Genomic DNA, 21,531 nt, shown 5'->3' with positions numbered 1-21,531 from the left:
TTTAAACTATCTTCAATTCAGCATGATCTGATTAAGAAATGATGAGATTAGTAAGCTTCTTTTACAGTAATTTTTCAATAATTCTTTCTCTTTTCATGAGCAATGGCATGGTGTTTTTGTCAATAACTTGTATCTGGACTTGACTGCATTGAAGCTACCATATAAAAGTGTTTTTCTTAATCATCCTCACTATACAAATATAATCACCATTGCAGGTTGTTGTGGCAAGGATGCAAAGCACCCAACAAATTTATGCTCTGAAGATTATGAATAAGTGGGACATGCTGAGGCAAGGAGAGGTACACACATGCAATGTTTTTTGATTAAAGCCGGATGTCCTTCAGTTGTTTGTGGTTATCTGGGGCAATTAATTGGTCATCGGTCTTTCTATCTGGCTTTTATCCAGTTGTCTTTTCGTTTGTGTCTTACATAGACAGCATGTTACCAGGAGGAGAGGGAGGTTTTACTGAGGGGTGACAGACGCTGGATCACAGAGTTGCACTATGCCTTTCAGGATGACAACTATCTGGTGCGTATACAATCTGTGCGTATGTTAGTCTATAGCAGGGGTGCCCACACTTTTTCGGCTTGCAAGCTACTTTTAAAATGACCAAGTGAAAATGATGATCTACCTACATTAAAAATGCTAAATATCTATTTATTTATATATACTACGTATATAATGAGTATACTTTATATTTACAATATATGTTGGCGTACCTTGCATAACTGCATGAACCCTTATGGCACAATACAATTTTGTACATTTTTGGTCATTACCTTACTCTGATGACTTGCACTGAATGAAATTGGCCAGAGTTACATAGTCCAGACAGTACCTACTGGTAGCCTGCCTCAAGCAGACTTCCAAATGATCATCAGTCATGGTGGAACGGTATTTAGGCTAAATATTCTTCGTGGTGACCCGTGTGTTAGAAAAGATGTGATCTTAGACTGGCTGCCCTGTATGTCAATCAAGTGGCAAATGCCATTGGGAGGATGGATGACAGGCTAACATCTCATTTTTTTTGAATGGCATGCAATCTACCCGCACTACCTTTGCGATCAACTTGGTCTATAGCATATGTTGTATTTAACTTGAAATTCTGCTGCCATTTTCCTCACCCCCTCCTCCCTCAGTACCTGGTGATGGATTACTATGTAGGGGGTGACCTGCTGACCCTGCTAAGTAAGTTTGGAGACCGGATTCCTGAGGACATGGCTCAGTTCTACTTGGCTGAGATGGTCATGGCCATTGACTCTGTCCACAGATTAGGCTATGTACACAGGTAGACTATTCTCCTCTTTAAAAAAAATGGTGCTCCTATTGTTTTGATTTACAAGTGAGTTACAAGTTTCAGACTGTGACAACATATGGTTTCAAGAGAAACTGTAACTTAAGTATTAACAATGCTTATCAAATAGTTAAAATATGACTATGACTCTGAAATAAATCCAAAAAAGCACACACCAAAAACATATACAGTATGCACTCCTGGAACTGTGATATGGATAGAAAACACTGCAAACAGCCTGTTATTTTTAATTATTGATATCTGACCTTCAGAGATGACAATAGCCCCGTCTACCCCACTTCTTACACAGAGATATCAAACCTGACAACATCCTGCTGACAGCTGATGGACACATCAAACTAGGGGACTTTGGTTCCTGTCTGAGGCTCCTTGAGGATGGTCTGGTGAGAGTTTCATACCTTCTTAGAAGTTTTAAGATAATCCTCAAGGGAAAAAAGCTGGCAAACATCCTGATGTGTTTAAGCATTTGCTCATGTCAGCGACAGTTTCACACAACAAAGCAAATGTTGGATATGTGGGTAATGACCTATAAGCCTCTTTTGTTCATGAAAATCCATCAGCCTTCTGATATCATTACAGGTTCACTCGTCCCTAGCAGTCGGAACCCCTGACTATTTGTCTCCAGAGATTTTAAGGGCAGTAGAAGGAGGTGGAGGTTATGGTCCTGAATGTGACTGGTGGGCCCTGGGTATCTGTGCCTTTGAGATGGTACTGGGAACCACACCCTTTTACGCAGAGTCAATCTCTGAAACATATGCCAAGATCATCCACTTTCAGGTACATAAACACACTGACAATGTCTTTCAGAATTCAAAGGACATGTTAAACACTGGCAGATCATGCAGTAAATAACACAACACTACAACTTGTTTATTAATATGTTAACCCAGAGGTTCAGAATTGTCTAATAATAATGGAATTCCAAGGGATACTGGGCTGTAATATCTCAATTTGCTTTATGTTTGCCACTCAGATTGGTACAGTTTGCAGCAGTAATACTACTAGTGGCATCAGAAGTAGTAGTGTAACCAGTTTAAAAAAAAGTAAGATCTCTCTTTATTTTATCCCCAGGAGTATTTTGAGTTCCCTCCTTCTAGCCCTAAGATTTCAGACAAGGCCCTTTCCTTCATCACTGGGCTCATCTGTGAGAGGGAAGTTCGTCTGGGGAGGAAAGGTTTCAGTGATTTCAAGAGCCATCCCTTCTTCTGTGGACTAGACTGGTGTTCCCTGCATAAACTCCCTGCCCCCTACCTGCCTGAAGTATCTAATCCAACTGACACCTCCAACTTTGACATTCTGGATGACTGTCTCAGTGAAATGGTATGTTCTTTAGAGAATATTACTCTCCCTGGCATGCACTTATGATGGAACTTAGTTTGTGTCTGAATGAATATTCCATCTTACATCTTTAGTAATTTAAGTTATATAAGTAGCTATATCTGTTTACATAAGTTAAACAGAGTTAGCAATTATGAAAAAGTCAGCCATCCCAACTTTACACTGCTGATTCATACTGGACTTGTACTTGTATAGCGCATTTCTAGTTTTCCGACAGCTAAATGCACTTTTACACTACATACTGTGGCTCCATGCACAATGTTAGAAACTTCTAACAAAATAACACCAGTTGGTGGTTTTGTTGTGTTCTGCAGGAGACACTTTCTGACGTAATGGACAGAGCTCCAGTAGGAGTACACTTGGCTTTTGTTGGATACTCTTACACCGCTACCTGGTAAACTTAAATTCATGGTTAACACTTTATGTGCATCCAATGACTCTACATGGCCTGAACATGAAGTCACCTGGGTATTGTTTAATTGATCTCTCTTTTATAGTCAGACGGGTGCCATTGACCGCAGTCAAGACATCATGATGCAGATTGACCACACAAGGCTCAGGGACTGTAAGAGTCTTTACACACCGGAGAAACTGGTGAGACATCAAGTATGTACACGTCAGAACTGCCAACCGAAAGCCTTTGGCTAACAGCCAGTTCCCGGCTGAATTCCCCCCCCCCCCCCCCCCCCCAATCCTGTTTCCTGACAGGGGTGTCTAGATTCCACTGTTCATTTAATTTAATTTTTAGTAACTGAACACCTCTAGCAGCAGGACATGACCAAAAAAGGTGCTTCACTGTCACCACAGGAAGGCCGAGAGCATTTTGCACTGCGAGTGCATTTTCTCCTCTCAAGGAACACTCTTGTGGCAAACACTGGTTTACTACTTGCCAGGCTGAATCTTTATGGTTATTTGTTAGGATGGAATTATTCACATTGGACCATACTATTTCTTTGTCATTTTCAGTTAATGTGCCCACAGGAGTTAACCTTAAATGGAGTGGTGACAGAATATGTTCTACTTCTGTTCTTATTTTGTCATATGAGAGTTTAAACCTTGTTTTATGCATGCAAACACTGTATCATACATCTTTGGCCAGGTTTGCACACATGGGATGGTTTGTGCCTTTTGCCCCCTGATCTAAGCACACCACGGCCCACCCAAAACATACTGAAACGGGAAGCTGGTTCCACAGCTTGATAACTGAAGGCTCTGGCTCCCATCCTACTTTTTAAGACTCTAGGAACCACAAGTAACCCTAAATTTAGAGAGCTCAGCTCTCTAGTAGGGTAATATGGTATTATAAGCTCTTTAAGATATGATGGTGCCTGAAAAATTTGTCGGGCTTTCTAGGTGAGGAGAAGGATTTTAAATTCTATTCAAGATTTTATTGGGAGCCAGTGCAGGGAAGCTAATACAGGATTCCGGAGGTGTTCTGGGCCTAATTGAATAACTTCAGTTTTGCCTGAGTTTAACATCAGGAAGTTGCTGGTCATCCAGGTTTGTATGTCCTTAAGACATGCTTGAAGTTTAACGAGTTGGTTTGTTTCATCTGGCTTGATCGATAGATATAATTGAGTATCATCTGCATAACAATGAAAGTTTATGGAGTTTTTTTCTGATAATATTGCCTAAAGGAAGCATGTATAAGGTGAATAATTTGGTTGAAGGACAGAACTTTGTGGAACTCCGTGACTAACGTTGGTCTTCATCGAGGTTTCATCGTTTACAAACTGAGATTAATCTGATAAATAGGACTCAAACCAATTTAGTGCAGCTCCTTTAAAGTCAATATAATGTTCTAGTCTCTGTAACAGGATGTAATGGTCAATGGTGTTGAACGCAGCACTAAGGTCTAACAAGACAAGAACAGAGACAAGTTCTTTGTCTGATGCAATTAGAAGGTCATTAGTTATTTTTACCAGTGCTGTCTCTGTGCTATGATGCTTTCTAAATCCTTACTGAAAATCCTCAAATAAACTATTGTTTTGTAGAAAGTCACACAACTGATTTGCGACTGCTTTCTCAAGGATCTTAGAGAGGAAGGGAAGGTTAGAGATAGGTCTATAGTTAACCAACACCTCTGGATCGAGAGTGGGCTTCTTAAGAAGAAGTTTAATTACAGCTACTTTGAAGAACTGTGGTACATGGCCTGTTAGTAAAGACAGATCGATGATATGTAGTAAAGACATGTGCTAACTAACAGTAACACTTCTTTAAGCAGCCTAGTCGGAATGGGGTCTAAGAGACAGGTAGAAGGTTTAGACGTGGAAAAAGTCAATTGGTCAAGGTCGATGGGAGTAAAGCCATCTAAATATATATCAGGGTTTACAGCTGTTTCCATTGTTACTCTATTTGAGGATAGATCGGTACTAGTTGAGGGCAGGAGATTATTCATTTTTTAAAAAGAGAGATTCCTCCAAATTGGTGGAACGCCATATTCTTTCAAGTTTTCGTGATGTTTGCTTTAATTTGCGGGTTTGAGGGTTATACCATGGAGCGAACTTCCTTTGTTTTATTAACTTTTTCATTTTAGAGGGGCAATAGTGTCATTATCTAATGTCAAAATCCTCCAGATAGTGACATGTACGGTGCCTTAAAAACACCATCATTACTGATTGTCAGGAGCTGTCTGAGGACGCCGATGTGCCCCCTAAGACTATGTTAAGACTAACATTCACAGCAATTCAGCAATTTGGGGTTAAGTGTTGTTAGAAAAATTCACTCGAGGTCGATGTAAAAGTCATTATCACAGGACATGTATTCTTGCAAGAAGGAGACAGAGTTGAAACACATACAAGTCATGCATCAAGGCTGCTCAGAGGTTTGTCTCTGAGTCTCTGATATGTATACTGCGGATAACACACAAGTGCGCTGACACAGAATAATTTGCATAAAGCTACGTGGCCTGTCTTGAACCCGTTCTTCTCCCCTTCTGCACAAGCAAACGTCATCTTGACGTATAGTAAGATATACAATTGCCCCTTACAGAAGGTCACAGTGACTGCTAAACGAAGAACTTCTGAGATAACAAGCGTGAAGAGTGTTCACACAGGAGCCACAGACTTCATGGAGCCTTGTATGTTAAACATATAAGAGCAGATCATTCTAAAAGTTATTTTTCTTCAACAGTGTCTTGCCCAAAGACAAATCGACATGGAGTAGAGGAGATTGAGGGACGACCTGCTTTACCTTCTGAGCCACAGTCGCTCAGCCACAGCTGCTGAATGGAGGCTGTCGGAACACAAACAGACTGCCCTGCTGCAGGCGATCTGCAACTGCCATGGGCTATAATGGTGATGGTGTTGATTGTAATGCAGGTGCTGGGGTTTGTGACAGCTGCCCATCTGGTGGTACCACTGAGGCTTTGGCACTTGCGGAGGTGGTTTGGCGGCCTTTGTGGGCTTGGTGGTTGGGGGCCACAGAGCACCTGTTGTTTCTTAATGCTCTCCACATTCTTGGGTCGGGGAAAAGGAGGTGGATCTGTTTGCCAATGCAACACCCACAGCCTGCTAGGGTTCTCCCTGGCACAGCAGGACAATCCGACCCTGGGGTTGGACGCTGTTGCACACGTGCCACAGCACACGTGCCACGGCACGTCTCCTCTTCCATCTAACCCCTGCCCTGTTCAAAAGAGGAAGAAGGGAGCAGTTGTCCGTCATTCTAGCAGCCACGGGTCATTGCCAGGCGCTGTGAAATGCAGAAATGACTCAGATGATGGTGACCCAGCCCTGGACCGATCCCCAGTTCTTGGGAGGCACTATCTCAGAAGTCGGGGGAAATAGGCAAGCTACCCACTCTGGGCAATCCTTTCCAGACTTTTTTAGGCAAAGTGATCAGGATTCCAGTGCTGATGCAAGAAAAAGAGGCTGTAGTGGCCATTTGTCGTATAAAACAAAATAAAACAAATAATAATCAAACGCCACTGATGCACCGTGGTTGGTAATTTACGCAGGCAGGAAAGAGTAGATTGTAGAAAGAGTAGAGTAGATCCATGCAGGCTTCCGATTTTCTTATTTATTTGGTAAATCAAACAAAACAATCAAACAAACAAAAAGAACAAAGAAACTCCTGTCTCACGCTGTCTCTCCTGTGCTGTGCTGGAAAAAAACTATAGGAACCTCGGTGCATGCTGGTCCTATCTACCTACTCCTATATATAGCCAAAGGTGCCCACAGTGTTTACCCAAAGAACTAACAAACTAAATAACCCAAAACTAAGTACTTAAACAACAAACATAAAATAACTAAACAAATTACTATTAAAGACAAAAAAACAATCTTAATATATCAAACAATCAATCTAATCTAAATAAGCAAACATCTAGCATAATTAAACAATACTACTTATTAATTAAACAACTAAATACTAATATCAAATAGATAGCTCCAACATTCCGGCCCCTAATTGTGCATACTATCACAATTATTCTTCTCAAATGAGCTATTTCTACAACATAAACATGACATAAACTATGAATTATCCATGTGCCATGCATTAACCTTAAGTGAATCTTCTTCTTGATGCACCTACAACAAAAAAGAATAGAGAGAGAAATAGAGGTAGGGAAAGATAGAGGTGGAGAAAACATCTGTCCATGATGCTAGACTGCTGCTTCCAATAGCAGACAGAGTTTCATCACTGGCCTCTCCAGAATGCTGGTCCTGGTTTTGAAGTCGCACAGAGCGCACCAGCCCCTTTGCATCTGGTCTTGCATCCAACACTTTCCTCATCATCCAAGATCCTCTTGGAGCTGTAGCGTCCGCAACAAGGACAATGTCTCCAATAGTGAGGCTTCTTCTTGGCCTTGTCCATTTTTGTGGCTTTAAGCTCTGAATGTTTCTTTCCACTTCATGCTCCTGAATCTTCAGATTGTCCTTTCTGAGGCCCTCAGAAGCACAAAACTCCTTTCTCTCCTGTCCCAATAACAGGAGAAGTTCCTTGACCTTCAGAAATCAAGCCACAGATGATTTTAGTCTAATCCAAGACGAAAAGTAATAGATCAGGTGGTTGGTGGTATTTTCCAAATCCTTGATGATAGCATTCACCATTAAGTCCCTTTTGACCTCTGGGTCATCTGCAGAAATCACATCAAGATCCACATTCAGTTTAGGCCACTCCTTCTTTGACTTATAGAGAAACTCAGGTCCATTTATCCATCTCCTGCCTTTCAGGAAATCCTCAGCTCTCATTCCTCTTGATGCTTCATCTGCTGGATCATCCTTGGAACCCACATATCTCCACTGATCCACATCTGCTGCTTCTCTGATGAAAGCGGTTCTATTTGCCACAAAAGTGTGGAATCGTCTAGTTTCACTCAAGATATATTTAAGGACTGTTGTGCTGTCAGTCCAGAAGACTGACTTCTCCAGCTTGAGTTGCAACTCCTTCCGAAGCATTTTATCCACACAAACCGCAAGAACTGCAGCTGTGAGTTCCAGTTGAGGAATTGTAGTCTGCTTTAGTGGAGCAACTCTGGCCTTTCCCAAGAGAAATGCAACATGTGCTTTATGATCCGTTTCCAATCTCACGTAAGACACAGTTCCATATCCAACTTGACTGGCATCGGAAAAGTGGTGGAGTTGTGCTGTAGCAGGGTCTCCAAAGTTTCTGGGTTTAATACAGCGGTCCACTTTGAACTCAGACATCCTTTGCAGGTCCTCAAGCCAATTAGACCATTGCTCAGAGAAAGAGTGGGGAATAGCGTCATCCCACCCCAGGTTTCTCCTACAAAGCTCCTGCAGTAACAGCTTGGCTGGCATACTGAATGGGGCTAGAAAACCCAAAGGGTCATAAAGTGAGCTGACCACTGACAAAATGCCTCTTCTGGTGTTTGGCTGTTCTTGTAATGATGTCCTGAACTTGAACTTGTCAGTTTCAATGCACCACTGTAGTCCTAGTGCTCGCTCCATTGGAAGTTGGTCTGTATCCAAATCCAGTTCCACCATTTCTTTTGGTCTTTTGTCCTCAGCGATTGACAGCAGCACTGTGTGGCTGTTGCTGATCCATTTTAAAATCCTCCTTTATGACAGAGAGCATTCAAATCTTTGATCATTTGCAGTGCCTCCTCCTCTGACGCCATGGATTTCAGGCAGTCATCCACATAAAAATTATGTTTGACTGTATTTATCACTTTTGGAGGAAAATGTTGGACATTATCATCTGCAGTTCTCCTCAAAGCATAATTTGCACAACTTGGTGAGGATACAGCTCCGAACAGATGTACTTTCATCCGATACTCCAGTGGAAACTGTGCAGTGTCACCATCAGACCACCAGAGGAAGCGGAGAAAGTTGATGTGCTTATCTGAGACATGAACTTGATGAAACATGGCTTGGATGTCGGCCATTACTGCAACGGGCTATTGCCTAAATCGGACGAGGACTCCAATAAGAGTGTTAGTGAGATCAGGTCCCTGCAAGAGCTGGCAGTTCAGCGATGTCCCTTTAAAAGTTGCTCCACAATCAAAAACAACTCTCAGTTTGCCTTTTCTGGGACGATAGACTCCATGATGAGGGATATACCACACCTTTCCATCACTTTGTTCAAGTTGATCAGCAGGTACCTTCTCAGCATATCCTTGAGTTATCACGTTTAGAAATGCGGTGTATTCCTCCTTGAATGGAACATTCTTGACAAATTTTCTTTTCAGGCTTCGGAGGCGCTGTTCTGCAACACAGCGATTGTTAGGCAAGACAGAATTTTCCTGTCTGAAAGGTAAGTCAATATAGTAATGGTCTCCAGTTAATACTGTTTTCATAACATTCATGAACTTGATGTCTTCTCTGGACATTTCAATCTGCTCCTCTGACGATCTCTCATTAAAGTCATGGTTATACTGTTTAACCAGCATTCCTTGCAGATGTTCCACAGAGATTCGGTTGGCTGTTACAGCAGGGCAGCCACTCTTACTCCTACTGCTTCCGCCACGAAGTAGACCATTAATGACCCAACCAACTCTGGTTCTGACTGCATATGGTCCTTCATCCTGGCTGCTTATCAGCTCCCAAGGCTCCATCACTTTTGGAGAATCAGTTCCAATTAGTATTTCAACACCTGCATCAATGTCGTGAAGCTTAACATCCTTGAGATAAGACCATTGATCAAGATCCTCCTCTCGTGGGACGTTGAGCGTAGAAACAGGCATGCTCTTTTGAGTTAAAACATCAGGTAACTCAATGAAATCATTTGTACTCATACCAGACACTTCAAGACCTTACAGAATATGTGCATTCACAATCTTCTTTTGACTCATTGTTCTCAGCAGAATACTAGTCTTTTTACCTCTTAAGTTAAATTTTCTTGCCAAGTTCTCGATACAGAATGTGCCTGAACTCCCTGGATCCAAAAAGGCATACGTCTGCACAGTTTTGTGGCTCCTCTGGCTCTTGACTTTGACTGCGACAATAGAAAAGATGGAATTATCTTCGTAACCAGTCCCAATATGGCCGCAGGTCAGAGACATTGTGGTTGAGACACTTGGAGGGCTCACAGACTGTTGCGCTTGTTGTAAGGTTGTTCTTTTATCTTGCCACTCTATGTGAAGGACTCCTGGGTGCTTCTGGTGACACACATTGCAATCCAAGCGACTCCTGCAGTCTTTGCTGGTGTGGTTTACTTTCAGGCAACCAAAACAAATACCCTGTTCCTTGATACAGTTTATTTTATCACGATGTCCTTTCACTTTAAACTGTGAGCATTTATCCAATGAGTGACAACTTTGTGAACAAAACAAGACAGTTGTGAAGAGAGGAAGACTTGGTCTTGTGTCCTGTGTACTGAGTGATGACTCCTCCTTTCACTGCAGTAACATTGGTGGCAAAGCTGCTTCCCTTTTTTCTTTGCTTCAAGTGACTAACGTTGAGGACCTTCAAGTTGGTGGGTTGTGAGTCCTGAATGTTGCCAAAAAGTGGATCTGAGGCAATTCTCACTTGTTTTTCAATGAAGGCAACAAGATCATTAAACAGTGCTCTCCAGCCACGTCGCTCTTGCAGATCACAAGCAACATTTCTCCACCTTTCCCTTAATTTATAAGGAAGTTTCAAGTTGATGCTTCTCATATTAGATGGTAGGTCCAGTTCTTTTATATGCATCATTTGCTCTGTTAGATTTGAGCATCCTCGAAGAAACAGGGAAAACGATTGCAATGCTTTATGATCTTCACTTTTAACAGGCGTCCAGCTGAGAATCTTTTCCATATATGCAGATGCAATTTTGTATTTGTTTCCAAAGTGCTCTGCTAGAAGATTTTTGGCTCTGTGGTATCCCTGATCTAAAGGTAGATGTTGACAACTGCACACCAAGTCTCTTGGCTGCCCCCTGGTGTATTGTTCGAGAAAGTGTAAACAGTCACTCCAATTAGTTGTCTTCTCCTCCACTCCATTTTCAAAAGCTCTGATGAAAGACCTGTATTGAAGAGAGTCTCCATCAAACACAGGAATATTTCTTTCAGGAAGGACAGAGCACAGATTTTGCTGGACCAGCAGAGCAGCGATGTCATTTTGTCTATGCATAACATTTACAATGTCATTCTGATAGCTCTCAGTCAGAGCTTGGGTTTGAGGTTGCACTAGTCCTGCTTGATTTTCATTCAGAGTTTGCCTCACTTGAACTGGAGCATCAGTCTTTAATAACATCTTATCAATTTGTGTTTCTGACCTTTGTTTAGGCCTAACAACTTGTGGTTGCGTTACGGGATCAGACACAGAAATCACATCCATTTTAACAGGAACAAAGGTGTAGGCAAGGGGATTTAAATGTCTTGCTTCTTTAGAGTTGTTCCTTTCAAAATAAGAGTTCATTCCGTCTGAACATTTTGAGCCACACTGGTATGAATTAATTTCCAAGACATGAAGCTTTGCATTTGTAGCTCCCAATTCGGTTTCCAGTTCCAATTGTTCCTTCTCTTTCTTCAACTTTTCCTTTTCACTCTCCAACGTTTCCTCTTGAGCTTCTATTAAATGCTTCCTTTTTAAAGCAGCAACACGCTCCATCAGAGCTGCCTTGTCGGCCTTAGCTTTAATGTGTGCAGATGATGTTGATGAAATCCGTGATAGCTGGGAGTTTGTCTTTACAGAGTTCACCTTTACACTTGACACGTTAGAAGCACTATCTTCAGGGTGTATTTCATCTGCAACACTGTGATCGTCGAGAGATTCTTTATTTGGCTGCACATATGGGTGACCCATTTCAGACAGCCAGCCTTTTACCTCTTCAGTGAAATCACAGAACATTGTCATTTTTTCTCTGAAGTACTGACTTTGCCTTGTAACTTCATCTTGAGGTACAGGTAAGTTCACAAAAGATTCATGTATGTCATTTGCGTCTTGGTAACACTTGATGAACGTAGAAAGCTCAGCATTCACTGAATTCACTTTTTCATTTGATGTCATTAAGGCACTTATGTTTCTCATACACTTCTTAGCTTGTTTACATTTTGCAGTCCTTTTTTGCTGGTCCATTTCCGTGTAGAAGCCCAAGCCTTTAGAAGTCAATTTAATGTGTCTTTTTACTGAAAGCGTTTCAACATCCTTTGCCTGAACGTCAGACATTTTGAACGCTTCTTCTAAACTGCTTGTCGCAAATCAATCAAATCTGTCATCGGACCTACGGAAATGCAGGCAAAGTGCAGCAAACAGCAAAGGTGCTTACAGGCCGATCAGGTCCAATTCATCACACAAACACACACTGAAGTCGAGTTTTTAATCAATGAAAGCCGCCGATAGTGGTGCGCGGGTGTTGCGCAATGTTCATTTGCAGCGATTCAACGCCGTCAGTTGAATCGCTGACAGGAAAATCCTGTCTCAGCAGCCATTTCTTCCTGCCAAGAGGGTTTTGGAGACAGACCAGTCTTTGGTCACCTTCTCATTTATTGGTGTTAGCAGGGGGGTCTGGAGGCAACGACCGGTGATGTGTGCCACAGTGGGGACTGCCTTTGGTGCTCGAGGCATTGGTGAAGGGTCCCTTTGAGCCTCTGGAGCGCTCCTCTCTGAAGGTGAAGTCATTTAAGACAGCTTTTCTGCTGGTACTGACTCAATTCAGAGATTATGTGAGATAAGCCCTGTCAATGCACCACAGTTGCTTGTCATGTCATGGTGACCATAGCGGGGCTACAGACCAAATCCCTCCTTTGTTTAGAAGAACATAAGAAGTTCTTTCATGCCGAGGGTTATACAGCTGGATGCTTTTTGTCTTCCACCCCATGCAAGGGAAAGGGAGGCACATTTGTATCTGCTTTGCTGTTTGCTTTGTGGATGATGTGGCCAATAAAGCCCTATCCAAGAAACGTCGGTGAGGTGGCTTTGTGAGTGCATCTCCCAAGCCTGCCAAGCAGGCAGGAAGAGATCCTCCCACTCTGGTCCCCGCAAAACTCCACACGCAGCATGGCAGAGTAGGTGGCTTTTTTTGGTTGGATGAGTGTCATGGACATACAGTATATACGGAGGCAGCATGGTCTACACCTTCATACAGTTCTATCTCTTGTACATTTCAGGATCCTTTTCAGAGTCTGTGCTCTCTGGAACGACAGGACTGCCCCCTGGATGGCCCTGTCACACCTACGGCACTCGCTAAAGAAGGTGTAGGGTAGTTGAGCACCAGGCGTGATGCCATATACTATATACAATGTACTAAAAATTTTCATAGGGTGAATGCGTGCTTGACATTGGAAAATAATACTGCCTATAGAGTCCAGTAGAGGTATCTGCCTGTGCTTATAGAACTAGGGTTACAATATCTTAACCTTCATTATTTCTTACCTATATCACTCATTTTCCCTCCTGTATTGTTTTCATTTTCATGCAGTTCTGTTGCATATCGCTTCTCTTAGAGCTTTCATGGACAGAATAGAAACCAGTACAAGAGTTGTATCTGCTTCAGTCTGTATCAGTGTTTCACAAAAAGCTTCAGCATAATATTTTCCTGCATTTATGATATGTTAACAATAACAAGAACAGCTGATTTCAGGCACAGTGAGCAGCTTCAGCTGCCATAATCACTGCTCCACCTGGTGGATAGATAAACCACTGTGATTGGTTTCCACACATGGTGCTTATTAAGGGCATTGCTAGTTGGCCCCACATTCATCCCATCAGGAGGGTCCCAATGGGGCTCCGCTACGGATCTGCCTGGTCCACGTAACCGACTAACCGGAAATTGTAGGTGCCTGGATCTGTATATGCAGCATTTATAAATTATGCAATTTTTATATGATGATTACAAATGTTGTTCAGTGTGTTTTCCTTGTTGAGCTGGGCTTGATCTTCCGAAGTTCTGAATTCAGAGCCAGCAGTGGCAGCTCACAGACTCTCTACCAGAAGACCTGCCTGCACTGCTGGGACTCCCGCTGACTCGAGAGCAAGGTCCTGCTGCATCTATCTACACCATCACTGAGGGGGAGGAGAAGACTGAGCAAATATCACGACTCGATGAAGGCTTGCAGAGGTTACAAATGACACTAATACCATCTTTAATAACCTGACCGATCAATGGCCTTCGTTAGGTGGAGTGGCACATGCTGAGTACCAATTATTTGTAAACAGTATCTTTCATATTTAAGTAGGCTTTATTGATTGTCTTTCTTTGGATGATGAGCCTTCAGATGCTCAGTTGGGTTTTATACTGTATGTGTTCTGTAGTGGAAGCATTAATTGATGACCAAAACAGGTTCTGTACAAACCAAACATTTTACTTGCCAATTTGCTGCAGTTTTACAAAGAAAAAGACAAACAAAATGGACTACAGCATTCACGCAACGTATCATAAACATATCGTAGCTCTGAAACTGAGTCTCTGTCTATACCTCCTTTTGCATCTATTTTTCAACCTATATTTTACAACTTTCCAATCAATGAATCTATGTCCATGACATTTTATTTAAAGTTTCCTTCACACTCTTGAAAGAATTTAAATTTTTCAAATCAATTCAATTAATTTGTATTGCATCAAATCATAACAGAAGTTACATATTTATAGACCTATCTATAGCCTATAGAGCAGGTCTAGACTGTACTTCATAATTTAAAAAGACTCAACATTCCCTCATGAGCAAGCACTGGGATGAATTGTGGCATGAAAAAACTACCTGTGAGAAACAGACAGAGAGAGAAAAAGAACTTGATGCTACTATACAGTGTGGAGACAACGATGAGGCTGACAAAGCAGACAAAGTAACCTCCGTATAGTTGTGTTGCCCGAGGGACTAGAGGGCTCAGGCCGTTTGCTATGTATTGTAACTTCTGAATCTACGTACAGGCACAGCACTCTAAGAGCTGCGAACAGACCCGCTTATCTATGATGAATGCGCCATGTCAGCAATGCTTCATCACCAATCCAGCACATTTGACATTGAATAACTCAGGGAAGATTAAGATACATCTTGTAGACAGAAACTGATGAAAGGGCATGAACAAGCCCAGGATGCCGCTGTGCAGATGTCTCCCACTGCCAGTGTCATCCCTCAAAGGAGGGCCATGGATGAGGATATAATTCTTGAAGAGTTAGCCCGGACGCCCTGCAGCGGCTCCACTTCTGTTGCAGTGTAGGCTTGTGTGATGGCGTCACACAGCAATTGAGCCAGACGCTGTTTTGACGAAGCCGCGTCTTATGAGTGCCCTTTGTAACGAACAAACAGCTGCTGTGTCCTCCTTATTTTTAAAGTGTGTGCTTTGCTGATAACGTTCAAAGCAGGTGACAAAACTGGGATCTTTATCACTGGATCTGTGTGCATGAGAAATGAGTTAGTGTTTAAAACATTCCTTAACTTTAAGCACAGGTATAGGTGAATAATATATCTGTTACCCTGAGAATAAAGACAAGTATCCATTGCAGTGACATTAAATAATCCCAGCACAGTCGAAGAGTTCAAACAAAAATAAGAGGATATGATGAAACTTGGAAATCTCACAGTCTTTCCTTCTTTATCCATCAGACAAGTAGAGAGGAGATATTGTGAGCTGAAGAAAGAAATGGAGAGATTGAAGGGGGAGATGCAGGACTGGAAAGCCCCCAAGGAGACAGGCAAGGGATCAAAACCATGGTTCCTAATCACTCCATCGTCTTCATCATCTTCTGTTCCCCTCTGTTTCACTTTAAATTGTATACTGTTAAGCCATGACACCAAAGGGACCAATATTATTTTGACACTGTGAAGACCACAGTCCTGGAATGACATGTGTTTTTTAACAATGGATCCTTTCATAGGGGTATTTTTAATCTAACAACATCCAAATATCCATGCGACTGTTGACGAAAGATAATGGAACATTAAAAGCTAAAGCCATATAGGGGGGGACATGTAGCTTTTGTTTTCATTCAGTCAAATTTAACCCAGTTTGTTGAACCACTTTGCTAAAGTTGTTTTCAGAATGCCAGGTATTTCAGCAACATTACCTAATCACACAGCCATCCACACAACTTAACATTGGCAGGCCGTGTATTTTATACCTGGGCCTTCAGTGCTGTCCTATTACAGTTGAACCACCTCCCAATAACCGCATCATGACGCCAAAGCTACGGGTTATTATTTGTTTTGTGTAAAAATTGCATATTCACATAACACTGCAACATTTGACAAGTGAAATAAAATGTTACATGAAGCTCAACCCCTATGAGGGCTACAAATACACTAACTGCAGATTGCAGACACATGAATACGCGCATGACGGGATGCTGCGTCATTAACGGACAATGCATATAGTCAAAATCAATGTAATTAATTTAATGACAAGAACAAACTCACAAGAACCAGTCACATATATTTACATGACAACAAAGCAGGTAGAATAACATAAAATAACACGATTCAACAGGTCTCTGCACATTCCAGCAAAACTGCGGTGCTAAAACGCACATTCCACCACACACTAAAGAGCAACATTCAAATATTATTCACATTGAGCAGAACATCGGTGCGGTTCCAGCAAGAGGTCCTCCTCGATTCATTGACGCCGGTGATGACAGTCGAGCTTCCCCATTAACCGGCAAACATGCCAAAATGCTAAAAATGTAATGTCACCTAAAAACGTCTTACATATCTTTAACCTTTAAGTCTTACTACTACAAAGTTCTGCTACCTAGTTTCACAACAGTCACGCTAGCCCACTGATCAATCAAGCCGCACGTTAATGCTGACGTACTTGTAGGCCAGCTAGAAGCTCTGGCATTTCAAAGAATACGCCCAACATGTCAAACTAAAAATCTGATTGGTTGAAGACTATGACAATCAACAATATCGTCCCCATTTTCTTAAACTGCAAAGGGATTCACTTTTTCTGAATTCTGAAGGTCTCCGGGCAGCATAGGGGCAAAATTTTACTTAAAACAAGCTGTGCTGGAATTGCTGTATTTATGAAAAATAATTAAATTATAAAATAGCTTTGTCTAGGCCAGCAGAGAAGGCCTTGCTGGCCCTGACGGCCCACCACTGCCAGTCCTAAGTCTCCTATGAACAACATAAAATTAGGTGGAATGAGGTCCAGACAATATGAGCCACTCTGAATCAACACAGTGCTGGCAGCATCTGCTTATACTGGAGGCCTCTGTCAGAACATGGCAGTGGTGGGCCGTCAGGGCCAGCAAAGCCTTCTCTGCTGGCCTAAACAGAATCTCAAAGTTATAGCTATTTTATAATTTAATAATTTTTCATAAATATACTACATGTATTCTAATTATTTTTCCCATTAGCTTATTTTCTCATTGCACAGCTACTGTCTTCCTCAGTTGCTCTGCTTCCAGCCTGCAGCACTGCTTCAAATGCAGTTTGTATCCAATCAGATTTCACCTCTATGTCTCTAGGTAAGAAGAGAGGCCCGAGGCCCAGTAGGGCGCCTTTGCAGATTAAAGTATATGGGGACGATATTGTTGATTGTCATAGTCTTTAACCAATCAGATCTTTAGTTTGACATGTTGGGCGTATTCTTTGACATGTAGAGCTGTCTAGGTATTAACGTGCAGCTCAGCATTAACGTGCGGTGTGATTGGTTAGTGGGCTAGCGTCACTGTTGTGAAGCTTAAGCTAGCTAGCAGAACTTAGTAGTAGTAAGAGTTCAAGTTGAAAGATATGTAAGAAGTTATGACATTGACATGACATTTTTAGCGTTTTGCTTGGTGTAGCTTTGTTTTTTTAACACTCAATGGCTGAAGGAGAAGGAGAAACGGATTTGGGAGTTACTGGCAACGCCTTTCTGGAGAAGAACATTTCCAGAAAAGCTGGACATCGTAAGAAAGGGTCGGTCAACCCCACAGCTAGCAGCCCTGACCCAGCCAGGAAAAGGATTCGTACGGACGGTATTCCTGGCTGATGTGCGTTGCACATTTTATGGCTAAGGATGCGTTTAATTGCGACTGAGTTTCTTGGAGTTTGGAGCTACTAGATTTGCTAAACGAGGCAGCAACAAGACACCATAGCATGACAGGATACTTACAAGCTACGGTGCTTTTGAAAACTTTTGCTGAACCCGAGTGGATCTACAACTCAACGAACACGTTCACAGGAGGACCTCTGACTGGAACTGAACCGCACCGATGTTCTGTACAACCGCGTCATTAAACTCTTTGTTAACAAAGAAAGGATGATGGATTTTGTCTTGAAGTGAACAGCAGCTTTGGTAAGTGAACTGCTTTAGTGTTTTTACATCTGCAGTAGCGTTACTACTGTTAGATTTTCTATGGTGTTGTTTCTATGATATGGTTAATATTGTTCCCTCTGATGTGAATAATATTTGAATGGCTCGTGCGCTTCAGTGAGCGGTGGAATACGTGTTTTAGCACTACAGTGTTGCTGGATTGATTTGTCATGCTTTGTTGTCATATAAATATATGTGACTAGTTCTTGTGAGTTTGTTCTTGTCATTGTGTTAATTACGTTGATTTTGACTATATGCATTGTCCGTTAATGATGAAGCATCCCGTCATGCGCGTATTCATGTATCTTTTTTCTTTTACAAAGCAAGAATTATGGTCTGGAGAAATGGGGATTGAGTGGCGATTGCTTTAGCCCTGTTTGAATCAGTAGGGAAAGCTAAACGCTGCGGGGAGAGTTTGTAGCGTGTGTGCTGCTGTTGGTTTCCTGCTAAACTAGTTTAGCATAGTGTGCATCCCAGAACACGCGCCTCAGCAGAGTACAATGTTTTTCTTCCATGGTGGGCGTGTCAGACAGTTGTCTGTTACGTTGGGTGGGTTGCCAGGTTGCTCCACCGAAAGAACATTATATTTCCCACAAGTTAAGCTTCTGCATTTTCCAAATGCACTAGTATTATTGAAACGTATTGTTCGGTTCGTAAGCCTCGTACCGAACGGTTTAATACGAATATGTGTATTGTTACACCCCCTGGAAACAATTAATAACCGTAGCTGTGGCATCATACTGAGGTTATTAGGAGGTGGTTCAACTGTAGTAGGACAGCGCTGAAGGCCCAGGTATAAAATGCATGATCCGCCACTGGAACATGGTGATAAAAACCCACTCTAAAAATAGCTGTGGTATTCAGAAACTTGGATAACTGTTTACAAGAGCTTTTTAAAGGGCAGTGATAAGGGTCTTCCTGCTGCTGGACTAATAGATGATGGTGTTATGAATAATAACTATAACTCCTGTTGTTGCAAAGCCATATGAACAAAAAGCACGTACCTCACTCCATGTTTGATGATAAAAACCCTTCAGTCAATAGCTCACTTAACTTCACTCACTGCTTTTGCCATAGATTCTTCACTCCCTCCTTTCATCATCACAAATATGTACTGGTTTTTGTTCTGTTCAGTTTCTTTGTGTTATTACAAATACGGCTGGCCAGCAGTGCCCCCAAAGGCTGAATGCCTTGAGCAGCGCCGCTGCACATTATGGAATCTGATGTTCCTTCTCTCTCCTCCCATCACAGCGCTGAGTATCTGCCCAGCATCTCTTGCTCTGCCTGCCCACTGTGTGGATGCACCAGGGGATGTAAGCTTATCTTTAATCCACTTTCATATTGGCTTTCTCTGTCTGACATGGATAACAAAAACACTTTTAAAACAGCATGTAACCTGTTCTAATTAATTTGTAGAAGCTCTGCATTTGCTTCGTAAGTAACTAAGACCAAGCTTGCTAATGGGCAATGACATGAGTGTGTACAGCCTTGCTCTTATTTAATAGGCCATCCTCTGTTTATGTTTCTACAAAGCTGCTGTCTGTTCACTGGTCGGATATTCATATGTTACAGAGGGAGAGAACGTACCCAGCCTGCCATTACCCACTGATGATTCCTCTCCTCCGTCATCTGCTCTTGTTTCACAGGGTATTGACAAAATACTCAATCAGTAATCTGTCATTTAGGGTTCAATTCATGTTGGGATTTGAATACAATATTTTTACAAAAACATTCCACAGTATAGACATTTTTTTAATTTTAAGTAAAGTGCTGCATTCAAAATCAGTAAAGTGATGCCTCATGAGCAACATATATAAAAAGTGAGCACAACACAAGCTGTCAGTCTTTATTAATACATTATTTGTTTCTTCTTAGTGTTGCAATATTGTGTATGCAGCATATTATGTTAATTAAATCATGGTGTTTCCATAAATGTATTACATAAAATCAGAGGTGCATAATACATATTCAATGGCCAAAATCAATGGGTTATATAATACAATTTGAATCTAATCCAAAGAAATAACCTAATTATGCTTCTTCTTTTTTCAGGTTCGCCTGCCACAGGTGAAGTGTGAGTCATACCTGCTGGTGTGTGCAGGTGGGGGGGAGCTCCAAGCCTGGGAGAGACACTATTATACTGAGCTCTCCTGAATAAAGGTGGCACATGCTGACTTCTCCCACAGGACAAGGGACTGAGCCCCTGCTCTTCTCAGCCTTCTAAACTTTACAAGACTAAGGAAAATAGGACTAAAACACTTCCAATGAGAGCTGCTGAGGGTGTCAGTACAGTTTCAAACATTTTTCAACAGTTTTTTTTGAGAAAGGCAGACTTTTGGGAGCTAATAAGGAAGAAATGATGACGATATCATCTGACCTACTTACTTTTTTTCTTCTTTTTTTTGCTAACCACATTGAAAGTCTTCACAGTTCAGAGCACACTGAGAAAAACACTCAAACCACTTTAATGTGTGACATTGGCAATTTGAGTGACACAGAGAGGGGCCAGAATTGTTTGTGTATCATGTATCTGCACCTAGGGGTGGTTTGTTCTTGTGTTGCACTATTATAGGCATGTTTTTGCTGTGACTCTTTAAGTACTTCAAAAGGTTACTAATAATGGCCATGATATCTGTATATTTACTAGGGCCATACCACCACAGACTCTGACAGTGAAAGGTGTGCTGCATAAAAAAAGATAAATATAGTTGGAGAGTTTGGGTTGATGATGTGTAGCGTATGAAGTCAGATATGAAACACAGACATAATTCAGGCAAAACACTAAAGTGACGCTTGTATAAGCTGATTGACATCTGTTTAATTCACATTCACAATGACTGGCTCATTCACAGCTGTATGGCCACTGAGTAAAATCTAATCATATTGCAGTACAGTTCCAACATTACAACCAGGCCTGTAGAAATGTGTGCTAAAGCCAGTCCAAAGTCCCCCAATGCAACCCTAACCTCCCATTCATTTATGACTGCCTACCAAAAATGTGATTTTGTTTCTTCCCATATTTTCCATATTAATTAAACTTTTACATTTGATCTATCTACATGGTTGTCTTAATGGCTATTTTAAAGCATTGCCTCTGTTGTAGACATGCTATGTCAGGATATAACATATCTCTTTATTTTAATTAGGTTTTTTGCATAAAATGATTTCATTTAAGAATTGAACCGTCATACATTTTATCAGGATTAAATGCTTATCTAGTGTAATTTCTTTGTAATTTTTAAATGTTAAGTCTT

At 41.6% G+C, this 21,531-nt stretch overlaps 1 protein-coding gene across 3 annotated transcripts in view; it reads left to right on the top strand.

Moving 5' to 3' along the window:
- Positions 1–21,327, top strand: part of LOC137880141 (myotonin-protein kinase) — a 30,798-nt gene extending 9,471 nt beyond the window's left edge. The window contains exons 3-15 of one of the 3 annotated variants that reach the window (XM_068721300.1): positions 216–299; positions 434–529; positions 1,141–1,289; positions 1,606–1,699; positions 1,896–2,093; positions 2,388–2,636; positions 2,969–3,048; positions 3,152–3,248; positions 13,936–14,096; positions 15,583–15,671; positions 19,529–19,590; positions 19,850–19,924; positions 20,330–21,327. In XM_068721300.1, the coding sequence (XP_068577401.1) occupies positions 216–299; positions 434–529; positions 1,141–1,289; positions 1,606–1,699; positions 1,896–2,093; positions 2,388–2,636; positions 2,969–3,048; positions 3,152–3,248; positions 13,936–14,096; positions 15,583–15,671; positions 19,529–19,590; positions 19,850–19,924; positions 20,330–20,431 (1,536 nt within the window). In that variant the 3' untranslated portion in view covers positions 20,432–21,327. Of the gene's footprint in view, positions 1–215; positions 300–433; positions 530–1,140; positions 1,290–1,605; positions 1,700–1,895; positions 2,094–2,387; positions 2,637–2,968; positions 3,049–3,151; positions 3,261–13,935; positions 14,097–15,582; positions 15,672–19,528; positions 19,591–19,849; positions 19,925–20,329 lie in introns of all 3 variants that reach the window. The other 2 variants (XM_068721301.1, XM_068721302.1) reach the window with 2 other exon arrangements.
- Positions 21,328–21,531: the final 204 nt, after the last annotated feature.

The sequence above is a fragment of the Cebidichthys violaceus genome, unplaced genomic scaffold, assembly GCF_023349555.1.
Source record: "Cebidichthys violaceus isolate CVI_PGR_0920_01 unplaced genomic scaffold, fCebVio1.0.p SCAF_27, whole genome shotgun sequence".
Classification (NCBI taxonomy): Eukaryota; Metazoa; Chordata; class Actinopteri; order Perciformes; family Stichaeidae; genus Cebidichthys; species Cebidichthys violaceus.
Note: the sequence above shows the minus strand (reverse complement) of the source record. Positions and strands in the feature narration are given on the sequence as shown.